Source organism: Podarcis muralis, chromosome 14 (assembly GCF_964188315.1).
Source record: "Podarcis muralis chromosome 14, rPodMur119.hap1.1, whole genome shotgun sequence".
NCBI lineage: Eukaryota > Metazoa > Chordata > Lepidosauria > Squamata > Lacertidae > Podarcis > Podarcis muralis.
Genome location: NC_135668.1, coordinates 32,871,004 through 32,882,986, shown reverse-complemented (window position 1 = coordinate 32,882,986; position 11,983 = coordinate 32,871,004). Strand labels below are relative to the sequence as shown.

Sequence of the window (11,983 nt, the reverse complement as noted above, 5' to 3'; positions counted from 1 at the left end):
AAATATATTCCTTCTCTTTTTTTTTTGTCCGCCTCGCAAAGGAGGGAGGAGATCTTGCATATGGAAGAAGATGAGCACGAGCTGTATGGCATTGAAGATGAATTTGAGGAGCAGTTTGCGGACGAGCTGGAGGCGCTGGCTGAGCTGCAAGGTGGGGGCTGATGGGCTTCTCTTGGCGGTCAGAGAATTCTGGGCTTGAGAAGGAGAGGCCAAAATGAGGGAGGGGCGGGTCTGTGGCTTTTTTGCAGCAACAGCAGCAAGACCGCCTGTTGCATTTACCGAACATAAGTACTGTATAACCAAGAGTAAAAACAATCCAAAATACTCACCAGTAGTATGTATTAAAGAACTCCACCAGTATACTTGGGGGACAGGTCCTGGCCCTGAGGAGGTTCCAGTCTAAAATTCAGCAGAGGGGGAAAGGCAGACCTGTCCCCAGTTACCAATTCTATACTGTACATGTCCACTTAGAAGTAAATCACATTAGGTTCAGTGGGGCTTGCTTCCAAGTAAATATATTTAGGATTTTATCCTCATTACATCCGCTCTGTTCTTGAACCCCATCATTACATCAGCGAAATGGTTTATAGATCTGCATAAATAAATAAACAAACAGCAAAGCTCCAAGCACTGTTCATAATAAAATTGTGGCTAAAACGCAACTAAAATCCAGGAAACTTTTTTTTAAAAAAACCCCATAAAATCAGCAAAAACTTATTTAAACAGATACATAAAACAATGTGCAGGTGCAGCCCTACTAAAAGGCAGACTTCTTGTAAAATTGGAACAGATATTTTCTGACATTTCTAAAAATGCAAGTTCTGCAGATCAAAGCAGTCAAAGTGGTGCAGTCAATCTCAAGTATGGGCAACTCAACCCATAATGGACTTTATATGCAAATAGTAAAATCTTGAACTTGGCCCAGTAGCAAATTGTCTGCCAGTGCAGATCTTTGAGCACCAGTCTTCTTTGACGATCACACGTAGCAGAGAAAGATTGTCTTCCATGAACATGGTCTTAACAGTGAGCCCGTAAGTGACAGTGGAGGCCAATTCTGGATCCACATGTCCTTTCCACAGTGGGGACATAGGTTTCCGAGCAGGAGTTAATCACAGTGAGGATTTGTCAAATGTGCCTTCCTCTCGGCACATTTCTCCCTTTCGTCCTGAGTTTGAGTCTTCAAGGTCCATGACACCTTTGGTAAAGGCTGTTCTCCAATTGGAACACTTGCAGGCCAGTGTTTCCCTGTTGTTGGTGTTTGTACTACATTTTTTTGGATTTGCCTTGAGAGAGTCTTTAAATCTCTTTTGTTGATCGGCATCACACTTTCCATTTTTAAGTTCAGAATAGAGTACAGTGGACCCTCTGGATACAAACTTAATTTGTTCCGGGGGTCCGTCCACAACCTGAAGTCTGTATCTGGAAGCGCCGCTTCTGCACACACGCGTGGTGCGATAGAGCGCTTCTGTGCATCCGAGCGAGGCAAAACCCAGAAGTATACACTTCCGGGGTTGCTGCGTTCGCAACCCGGTTTATGTATCCGGAGGGATACATAAGTAGAGGTACGGCTGTAGTTGCTTTGGAAGACGATAATCAGGCATCCAAACAACATGACCAGTCCAACGAAGTTGATGTTGGAGAATCATTGCGTTACCAATACTTGGAACTACTGTAGTCAAGCTATAACGGTTACAGCTATTGCTACCAGGTTTGGTACAGTTAATAGCAAATTTTATAGCAGCCCTTTTTTAGCAGAGTTCATCTCTAAATTACCTCACAGAGCTGGTATGGGACCCCACTGTAAGCCCTAATGGATCGTTAGATAATCTGACCTATTTCTCTTTTTTAAAAAAGAAAAGTTCTGCAGCGCTACCAGGTATGGCCAAAGTCATGCTCTCTGTGGTTTTTAACTCCTTTCTTTCAGAAGAAGCACATCCGGCACCCTCCCATAAAGTGTCCGAGTTCCGAAGCAGAAAGCGTACGTTTGAAGAGGCCCTCGCTGCCGGGGATTTGGTTAAGGGCTCCAGTCCTGTAACTAGCCAGCCATGCATGGGAAAGGCTTCTCAAGGCCAGGTCCTCTCTGAGGAGCCCGTCAACCATCTTGGTCTGAAGTCTGGGAAGCGAGAATGCCTTGCAGCGGAGCCAGAAATCTCTCCAAGTCAGCTTCTCCAGGAGACTTCTGCTACTCATAGTAGGTTTTGCTGTGTGCTGTGAGTTTTTCATGCAAGTAGTGCTAATGTGCTTGATACCAGCTTGGCAGGAGGTCGTCTTATTTATATCCTGCTTTTCTTCTGCAGGGCTCAAAACAGCATAGTGTTTTGTTAGTCCTCCACTCTATCCTCACAAGCCTGTGAGGTGGGCCAAGCTGAGGGACAATTACTGGCCCAAGACCATTCCATGGTTGAGTGGGGGATTTGAGCCTGTGTCTACCCGATCCTAGTCCAACACTAACCACTATACACACTGTCCCTATAATGTGTGGGGACGATAGGGTCTTTTCTAGGGCCATCTGTCAGGGACTCTTTAGCTGTGGTTCCTGCATTGCAGCGGGTTGGATTAGATGGCCATAGGGGTCCCTTCGTACTCTACAATTCTATGAGATCTTCTGGCATGTCAGTTTTCTTCCAGCTGCAGCATGCTATCCCTCTGAAGACCAATAGCCCACATTGTTGTAATAGCTGTTCACCTCATTTTGGGTCTGACAGCTCCAAAGCCAAAGCGCCAACGGAGATTCGAAGTCGTGAAGAAGCTGGATTTTGGGACAGAGGAAGAGCGAGCCATTAAAGAGCCACTTCAGAATGGAGCATCTCTCCCTTGTCCTCCAGGTGCCAGTTCTGAACTGCAGGATGAAAGGTGAGCATTCTGTCGGGAAGGGGGGAGAGCGTTGTTGACTCAGTATGTTGCCCTCATTGCACAGTTTTCAAAATCTCAGTTAGCCCTGCTGAAGTAATTGAGGAGCCTTCTCCAACCACCTGGTGCCCTCCAGATATTCAGCCCCAGCCAGCACAGCCAGTGGCCGGACATTATGGAAGTTGTAGTTCGACAGGCCTGGAGGGCACCAGGTTCTTGATTAAATAGTAGGGTGGTTTTTTTGTTTTTGTTTTTTGTTTAGCTTTTATCAAGTGCCTAAAACTAGGCACTGTATGAAATATGCAGCATGACATGGGGTTGGTGGCTTAGCTGGCTCCTTGGTGATTTGCGGACTGTAACGTTGGTTCTTCCTATGATCATGGTTACCATCATGTTATGACACAAGGATCTCAGGATGATACGATACGATACTCTTTATTGTCATTGTCCCATACAGAACAACGAAATTGAAAAAATCTACATCAGACATTCAAAAATCAACAAGCCTGCTGTCCCAGCCTGGTTAACCCCCCTAAAAACTCTGATACCCCATAATTAAATACAATATACTCCCATAGAGACTACCTTACACTGCATTTAAAACCAAAATCGTATTTGGATAGAAACTGTTTCTCAGGCAGCTAGTCCTAGTCTTTATAACCAGAAGGCAGAAGCTGAAAGAGATCATTTCCGGGGTGCGCACTATCCTGCACTATCTCTGTAGCTTTCTTATAACATTTGCCAAGCTGATTTGGGTAGTCCCAGCAACATACAGGCTCCCCAGCTTGTCGTCCTCCAGGTGGGGCCCTGAGGGGTGGGAGTTAAGGTCTCAGTTAAAAGAGAATAAAGCCTTTTACCAAAACGCCTAAGAGAGCAGGGTTCAAGGTGCATCATAATCTCAACAAGCCCAATGTGTAAAGCACAGAGAATCAGTCTGGGTCCTAAACATTATGCAGAAACGTAGTCAGTAAACAACCTCAGGTCAATATCATAGGGAGTTCAGCAAGGAGGAGAGACCAGTATTGTTTCCAGCAACAGAAAGGTTAAAGATGGAGGCTTTATATATGCCAGCCTCCTAGACCACACCCTAGCCTCAGCTGCCAGCAGTGAAGGAGTGTCAGGGATTGTTTACGCACGAGTAGACCAACTCTGAATCCATAGACATAGGCTATATTGTCACTGACCTGGACCCAAAGCTCTTGATGCCAGCACTTCTTGAGAAACGGGTTGCTTCTCCACCTTCTCCTCTGACAGTTTCAGGGGTCTTCACCCAGAGGGATCTTCAGTGGAATCCTCCACATTGGATTCAGAGGCACTGCCTGCTCCTCAAGGTCTGGTAGGACTTTGAGGTCCTCAACTCTGAGGACTTCATGTCTGGTGCCAGGTCAGCATTAGGCATAACGCAACCCTGGAACACAGTCAAGTTTCAAACAAGTCTAGTGCTTGTACTTGTTCCCCAAAATCTGTTCGGACGTCATGTTTTGAAGGATGGTGTTGAATCCTCAGGGGAACTGGGTTTGCATCCCCGCTCCTCCACATGCAGCTGCTGGGTGACCTTGGGCCAGTCACACTTCTTTGAAGTCTCTCAGCCCCACTCACCTCACAGAGTGTTTGTTGTAGGGGAGGAGGGGAAAGGAGAATGTTAGCCGCTTTGAGACTCCTTAGGGTAGTGACAAAGCGGGATATCAAATCCAAACTCTTCTTCTTCTCTGATGATTCTTCTCCTTGTGTTTCCTGGACCTCAAAGGACTCACCTCGAAGCACTTGGGATCCCTGATGGCACGGGGGTGAGCGGCATGTTCCCACTGCATGTTACACCACCAGAAGAAAAATACAGCAGGAAGGTCCTCAAGCGACCGCCCATCCTGGGGGACTATATCAATGTGACCTCCACCGACGGCACCAGAGTCTTCATGGTTGTGAAGGATGATGGGATGGGAACGCAGGTACCAGCAGGACCAAGAAGCAGAGATCTTCTGCAGCTTGCTACATCACCCTCTTCCTTTCACTGCTGAAGCTCAGGGGGAGGTGGGCAGCCTTCTATCCTCCTGACGAGATTGGCACTTAATTTGCTTGAAAATCTGTTCTGCTTTCTGCAGCTCTCCAGCTCGGTTGGGTGGAACAGAGAGAGGCCGCTTCAGCTATTGGGCGTCCCATTCTCCTACGTAAAGGAACAAGTTACTGAAGAGGTATTGTCCTTTTGTGGTTTCATATCCTTAGTTTGTTCTAACCCTGATAACTGTTGTTACCCAGTCCAGATGCAACAAGAAACTATGGTTAATTAAACCTTCAGTTGTGGTGCAACAAAAAGGGGAAGGGAAGTGCACGAGACCTGTGTGCATGTCAGTTTAATATGCTGAGATGTGAACCCAAACTGGGACTTTTGACATTTTCTGGTAGACACATGCATCAGCCAAACCCCTTTTGAGCAAACCACAGTGGAGTGGAGCATGAGACAACACTTTGCTCCTGATAGCCCGCTCAAAATGGGATGTAGAACAGCAATGAAGAACCTGTGGCTTTCCCTATGTCGTTGGTCTCCAGCTCCCAGAATGGCCCAGGATGATGGAAGTTGTAGTCCCACCGCATCCAGAGGGCCACAGGTTCCAAGCTCCTGACATACAGAATAGCTTCGTCCAGTTCAGATTTTGCTTTTAAATGAAGACGAACCTTAAAAGCGAAAGATGAAATGCCTGTCATGCAACACAACCACACACTCATCATCCTCCACTACGTGAATGTTTTTGCTGTTAGTTTTATGTTCTCCTTTTCATTCCAGCGCCGGAGACAGATCCGTGAGTCTTCACAGAAGCTGACGGAGGTTCTGAACAGGTGGGCTTGGTGGTTCTTCCTCCTAAAGGCTTTTCTAGGGTAATAGGAAGCTGAATTATCCCGAGTCATGCCATTGCTTGAAATGGATCGGTATTACCTATAACAAAGGTGGGAAGCATTTTTATATATTTCTTCGCTTCAAGGACCACATTAGCTGGTAGGCAACATTCTGAGGGCTGCTGTCCAGTGATGGGTGAGACCAGAGACAAAGTAGGTGGAGCAGTGATGGTGAGACCTTTGTACAGTAGCCTATATTAGAGCTGCGCAGAAGTGTTTGAGGTTTCTGTACGCCCTCTCACATTGTGGTCCTCCATCCAGGCTGGCAAGAGCTCAAGGACATATCACAGCCAGGCCAGAGCACTTGAAGAGGGGATGGAGGATAGGACTTGCCAATGAGTGTGGCCCAGGGAGAGTCCAAGGGCCAGATAAAGCCCTGGAGGGCCATATTCCCCCAGCTTGTCTATTCTGACTGGCAGTGGCTTTCACACACAACCTGGGACTTTCTACCACTCAACTAGAGCCCTTTCTCTCTTTCTCCTGGATTGGCAAGTTCAGCCTTGGACAGCTATAAATACACAGGCAGAGACATATAAGTTTGCTTGGATTCAGAACAGATAAAAGAAGGTTTTACCTCATTCAGCACAACTATGGAACTCACTCGCACAGAAAGCAGTGATGGCCACCAACTTGGATGGCTTTAAAAGAAAATTGGACAAATTCTTGGAGGATAAGGCTTTTGAGGGCCACTGGCCATGATGGTTAGGCCAGAGGAAGGCAAACTAAGGCCTGGGAGCCGGATGCAGCCCAGTCGCCTTCTCAATCCGGCCCGCAGACGGTCCGGGAATCAGCGTGCTTTTACATGAGTAGAATGTGTGCTTTATTTAAAATGCATCTCTGGGTTATTTGTGGGGCATAGGAATTCGTTCTCTCCCCCCCCCCCCCAAAAAAAATATAGATAGATAGATGATAGAGAGAGAGAGAGAGAGAGAGAGAGAGAGAGAGATGATAGATAGATAGTCCGGCCCACCACATGGTCTGAGGGACGGTGGACCGGCCCACGGCTGAAAAAGGTTGCTGACCTCTGAGTTAGGCTCTGCCTCCACAGTCTAAGGCAGCAATGCTTCTGTGGTTGCTGGAAACCACAAGAGGGGAGAGGGCTCTTGTGCTCAGATCTTGTTTGTGGGTTTCCTATTGGGGCATCTGGTTGGGCACTGATGCTGGACTAGATGCTATATGAGGCCTGATGCAGCAAGGTGTTCTAGTAGATGAGCAGGAAGCTTTTGAGCTCTGCCAGTAGGTAGTCTCCCCACCCAGCAATATAGTGCTTTCAAAGTAAGTCTTCCTTCTTGCAGGTGTCTTGGGGATGAGGAAACTCAGATCGAAGCCTCGGCCCCCAGTGAGGAAGAAGGGAAGTCTGGCGCAGCGGAAGAGGAGGCTCAGGGGTCCCTATGGGTTGATCGGTTCGCTCCCAGGCATTACATGGAATTGCTCAGTGATGATGTAAGAGTTTCTCATCAACCGGTGCTCTTAGGGGGCACCATTTCTCCATGTAGCTTGCAGCTGTCTTGCAGAGGTGCAGTAGCTGCAACTGAGTATAAAATTCCTCTAGGGAACCCGGATGTCCTTCTAAGTTTCTAGTCCCTGTGGTGGTAAAGAAAAGCTTGAGGGAGGGAAAGTGGAAGCTAAGAAGGTTTAATTGGAGACTGTTTTCCTTCATCGTTCAGTAGTGCTCCTGTAACACAGTTTTACCACCAAACACATTCTGGAATAGTATATGATTGGAAGTTTGCATGTTCTCTCAGAAGCAGGGCCTATCCCCAATACAGAATGTGTAAAGCAGTTTGTTTCTAATGAAAGAATGTGCAGGTCTCCATCTATTTTATGCCTTCTCAACCCCCTTTTTGGCATTTTACCTGAGTATTGCTACTTATTCATTGCAATTTGCCGGGAGGCTTTGGTGCAAAGGCTGCCCTATGTTAGGCAACTCACAAAGGAAAATAATAATAATTAACATAAGCAGTTGGGTCACCACCAAAAAGGCCCTCTTTATCATAAGGGGTACTCAGAGGAGGGCCTCTGAAGCTGACTGGAAATTTCTGTGTGTTTTGCCTCATTTGAGAAAGGTTGACCTGACCCTCTTCTCTCTCCCCCCTCAGTACACAAACCGCTGCCTTTTGAAGTGGCTCAAGCTTTGGGACACGGTTGTGTTTGGGAAGGAGAAGCCCACCAAGAAGCCCAAGACAAGCGCCGAGGCTCACCAGACATCCAGACACCCCAAAGAGCAGCAGAGCAAATGGAAGAGCAAAGCCCAGTTGACAGAGGAGGCCCTGGAGGCCGAGCTGGACCATCACAACCGACCAAAATACAAAGTGAGGGAGGCTGGCTGAGGTGGAGAAGGGCATTGGGGCCAGGGGGTTGTCCACGTGGATCCTGTAGGCCAGTGTTCCCCAACCTTGGGCCTCCAGCTGTTTTTGGACTACAATTCCCATCATCCTTGACCACTGGTCTTGCTAGCGAGGGATGATGGGAGTTGTAGTCCAAAAACAGCTGGAGGCCCAAGGTTGGGGAACACTGCTGTAGGCAACTGGGCAACTTCTAGGGCACTTGCAAAAGGTCTCAGCAAGTATCCCCTCAAAAATCCACAAGAGGCTGTTTGCTTGGCCTAATCGTTTCCAGTTTACGCTGCCTTGGCCTCTCACAGTAAACGCATAGCAGGCAGATCCAGAAAGGCCCAGAAAAGTCCTCCTACAGAAAGGCAAACAGCTGCAATCTAGGGGTGGAGGAAATGAGAGGGGTGACCCCTCTTTGGAATACCCTTCTCCACCGAGGGAGCAGATGCAAAATGGAAAGCCAGTGCAGTGATTAAAAGTTGCAAAATGAATGTGCAGGCTGATCCCATACGCAACCCACACTAGAAGTTGTGGATATCCAGAGATGCTGAACGTTGGGAAATTCAGGGCAGATAAATGAAAGGACTTTTCATGCAGCACAGAGTTAAACTCTGGAGCTCGCTCCCAGAGGAGGCAGGATTTGCCACCAACCTAGATGGATTTAAAAGAGGATTAGGCAAATTCATGGAGGAGGCTTTTGAGGGCTACTCACCACAATGGCTGTGCTCTGCCTTCGTGGTTTCAGGCAGTGATGCTTCTGAATCCCTGTTTCTGGAACCACAGGAGGGGAGAGACTCTTGTGCCCGGGTCCTGCTTGTGGGTTTCCCAGAGGCATCCAGTTGGCCACTGTAAGAACAGGATTCTGGACTAGATGGGCCACTGGCCTGATCCAGCAGGCTGTTCTTCTGTTCTTAACCTCTTGCACTACAAAAATTGGAATAGGAGCTTAGATCCACACCTGGTCGTAACAAAGTGAAAGTTGAGGCTGACCCTACCATGGATAAAATGTTTGGGGAATATGTTCTAACTCCTTTTTTCCTTTTAAGGTGCAAAAAGTGCTTGCAAGGTTTGCTGTAAAGCCCCGGATTTTGATGTTATTGTGGCTTTTCTCTTTGTTGCCTGCAGGTTGCCCTCCTGTGCGGACCACCCGGCCTGGGGAAGACCACTTTGGCTCACGTCATTGTGAAACATGCCGGGTACAACGCAGTGGAGATGAATGCCAGGTGAGCCAGCCAAGGAACATTTTGCCTTTCTCTGGGTTCCCTGCCACCTGCAGTTCTGGTACATTCAAGCTAAACCCCTGCAAGACTACAAATGCACTATGACTAGAGTACTAGATGCAGGTTCATGTCCCCTCCAGGCCCTGTGGGTGACCTTTTGGAGGCTCAGTTGTTTCCTTGTCACATCTGTGAAATGGGTGCAAGTCATGACATAAGTTACAGGCTTGGCTTAAGCCACCTTACAGGCTGTATTCCTTTATTTCATATGTGGGGAACCTTTGGTTCAGTACAACCTGAACTACAACTTCCATCATCCCTGGTCATTGGCCATGCTTGCTAGGCCTGATGGGAGTTGTAGTTCAGGTTGTACTGAACCAAAGGTTTCCCACACCTGCTTTATTGCAGAGTAACAAAAGGACAAGATCCTGCCTCGAGGAGTTCAGAATCTAATATTTGACAGCAGGAGCAGCAAAAGAAGGCAAGGCAAGGAAGCAGTGTGTGGTTTCAGGTGCACGTGATCGGATTAGATTTACACAGTAGGGCATGAGAGGTGGTAGGCTGAGCCAAAGGCTTCACTGAAATGTTGGGTTTTCAGCAGGAATTTTAAAGTAGCACGAAAGGTGCCACAACGCAGCTCTCCTGGGAGACAATTCCAGCAGTTCTGTATCAGGCCCCTCCCCAGAAAAGGGGCCAACTTTGGATCCAGCAGATGTTGGGAGATTCAGGACAGATAAAAGGAAGTACTTCTTAATGCTGAGCGTAGTTAAATTGTGGAATTCAATTATCCACCATCGGCGCACTTCTGCCAACCTTTCTGAGGCAAGGTTTTTGTTTCAGCGATGACCGTAGCCCTGATGTCTTCAAAACGAGGATTGAAGCAGCCACCCAGATGAAGTCTGTGCTAGGAGCCAACGAGAAGCCCAACTGCCTGATTATTGATGAAATTGACGGGGCTCCTATGGTGAGAGAGAATTTCTTCATGTAAGGTGAAGAGTGTTGTGTTGGCCATGAGGTGACCCCCATCCCTTCCCCACCAAGAATTTACATTTCCTTCTCTTCTGTTCTGTTCTGCCCTGTTCTCTTCTTCAGGCATCCATCAATGTGCTGTTGGGCATCATCAACCGTAAAGCAGCAGAGGTGGAATCGGGCGGGAGTACCAGCGGGGCAAGCGGCAAGAAGAGGCGAAAAGAAGGGGGGCTCCTTTTGCGGCCAATCATCTGCATCTGCAATGACCAGTAAGATTCTGTCTGGGCAAGTGTGGCATAGGGGTCAGACTAGGACCTGGGGGAGACCAGGGTTCAAATCCCCACTGGGTTGTGAAGCTCACTGGGTGACCTTGAGCAAGTCACTGCCCTCAGCCCAACCTACCTCACAGGATTGCTGTGGAGATTAATTCAGATGGGGAAGAACCACATACACCACCTTGAGCTTGGAGAAAACAGTGGGATATAAATGTAATCAAATAAATAAATTCTCACATATGGGAGCCACACTACCTGTTCGGAGGTTGAAGCAAAGCATTGTGGGAATGACATTGGTCATCTTGACTGGTTACTGTTTATCGGTAGGGGCCTAAAAAGCTTCATTTCCCACATTAGGCCTGCCAGATCTTGAGGAGAAACGTCTCCTGAATTTTCAAAGCTGAAACTTGAAAAATCCCATTATTAGATTTCAAACCCTGAACATGTGTATCTTTTGTGTCACTCCCACCCACCCTTTGATTTTTGTATTCTTCTGTTTCTGGACTAAAAGCCCTCTCTCCCCTCAGCCCTGACCAACTCTACTCTCAGAACCTTTTTGTCCACCACACTGGCAGCCAGAAACTTGTATTACATACAAATTAGAGATGAGGAAGAATGGCAAACTAAACTGTTGGACTATGCCAAAATGGCAAAAGTGACCTGAAAGCTCAGGAACCAAGAAGACCAAAACTTCAACAAAGAATGGGAATTTTTTTATAATTTACTTGAGAGACCACTGTCAGCTGATGAAAACATTAGCAGGATTACAATAACACTTGTAACAAGAAGATTTTATGGACAAAATGCAGAGACATAAAATTTGGATGATGAAATAATATGCAGTTGAAAAGGTTTATAATAGGACCCATGGAGGGTAAAGTGGGAAGTCTGGAGATTAGGAGAAATCTCTCAATATGGATATTGCCATTTTGTATTGTTATAACTCTGCACTTGTAAAATCAAATAAAATTTATTTCGAAAAACAAATTGGAGATGAAGGTGCAAATGAAACGGATTCCACTCCGAAAGCAATGTCCTAAATCCCCAGCATGCTTTGTGATGAACAGATCTCATAAGTATCTGTGTTAGGCCCATCCATAGCTTTTGCAACTCAGCCTCTAGCGGCAGGCCCTGTACTGTGCTTAACTCAGGACTCCTTCCGTTATTTCCCTGCCAATATACATCTCTGCCTCTTCTCTTTTTCTAGGTACGTCCCTTCTCTGCGTCTGCTGAGACAACAAGCCTTCCTTCTCAACTTCCCCTCAACAGCGCCATCCAGGCTGGTCCAGAGGCTGCACGAAGTAAGACCCAAATTCAAAATAATTTATTCTTCTGTTGCCTTGCGACTATACTTCCCTGCAGCATGAACTTTGTACCTGTGTCAACCTTTAAAGAACTCACCTGGCCTGGTGGCTCTTTCTGTGGCGAGGAACATGGCCGCCAGGCAAGC

General features: G+C 47.2%; 1 protein-coding gene across 2 annotated transcripts in view; it reads left to right on the top strand.

The window, feature by feature from the left end:
• Positions 1-11,983, top strand: part of CHTF18 (chromosome transmission fidelity factor 18) — a 36,003-nt gene that overhangs the window by 227 nt on the left and 23,793 nt on the right. Inside the window, exons 2-13 of one of the 2 annotated variants that reach the window (XM_077919190.1) lie at positions 42-151; positions 1,928-2,191; positions 2,706-2,853; positions 4,598-4,796; positions 4,950-5,039; positions 5,630-5,682; positions 7,035-7,182; positions 7,839-8,051; positions 9,198-9,295; positions 10,130-10,253; positions 10,382-10,527; positions 11,741-11,834. In XM_077919190.1, the coding sequence (XP_077775316.1) occupies positions 61-151; positions 1,928-2,191; positions 2,706-2,853; positions 4,598-4,796; positions 4,950-5,039; positions 5,630-5,682; positions 7,035-7,182; positions 7,839-8,051; positions 9,198-9,295; positions 10,130-10,253; positions 10,382-10,527; positions 11,741-11,834 (1,668 nt within the window). In that variant the 5' untranslated portion in view covers positions 42-60. Of the gene's footprint in view, positions 1-41; positions 152-1,924; positions 2,192-2,705; positions 2,854-4,597; positions 4,797-4,949; positions 5,040-5,629; positions 5,683-7,034; positions 7,183-7,838; positions 8,052-9,197; positions 9,296-10,129; positions 10,254-10,381; positions 10,528-11,740; positions 11,835-11,983 lie in introns of both variants that reach the window. The other variant, XM_028705323.2, reaches the window with a different exon arrangement.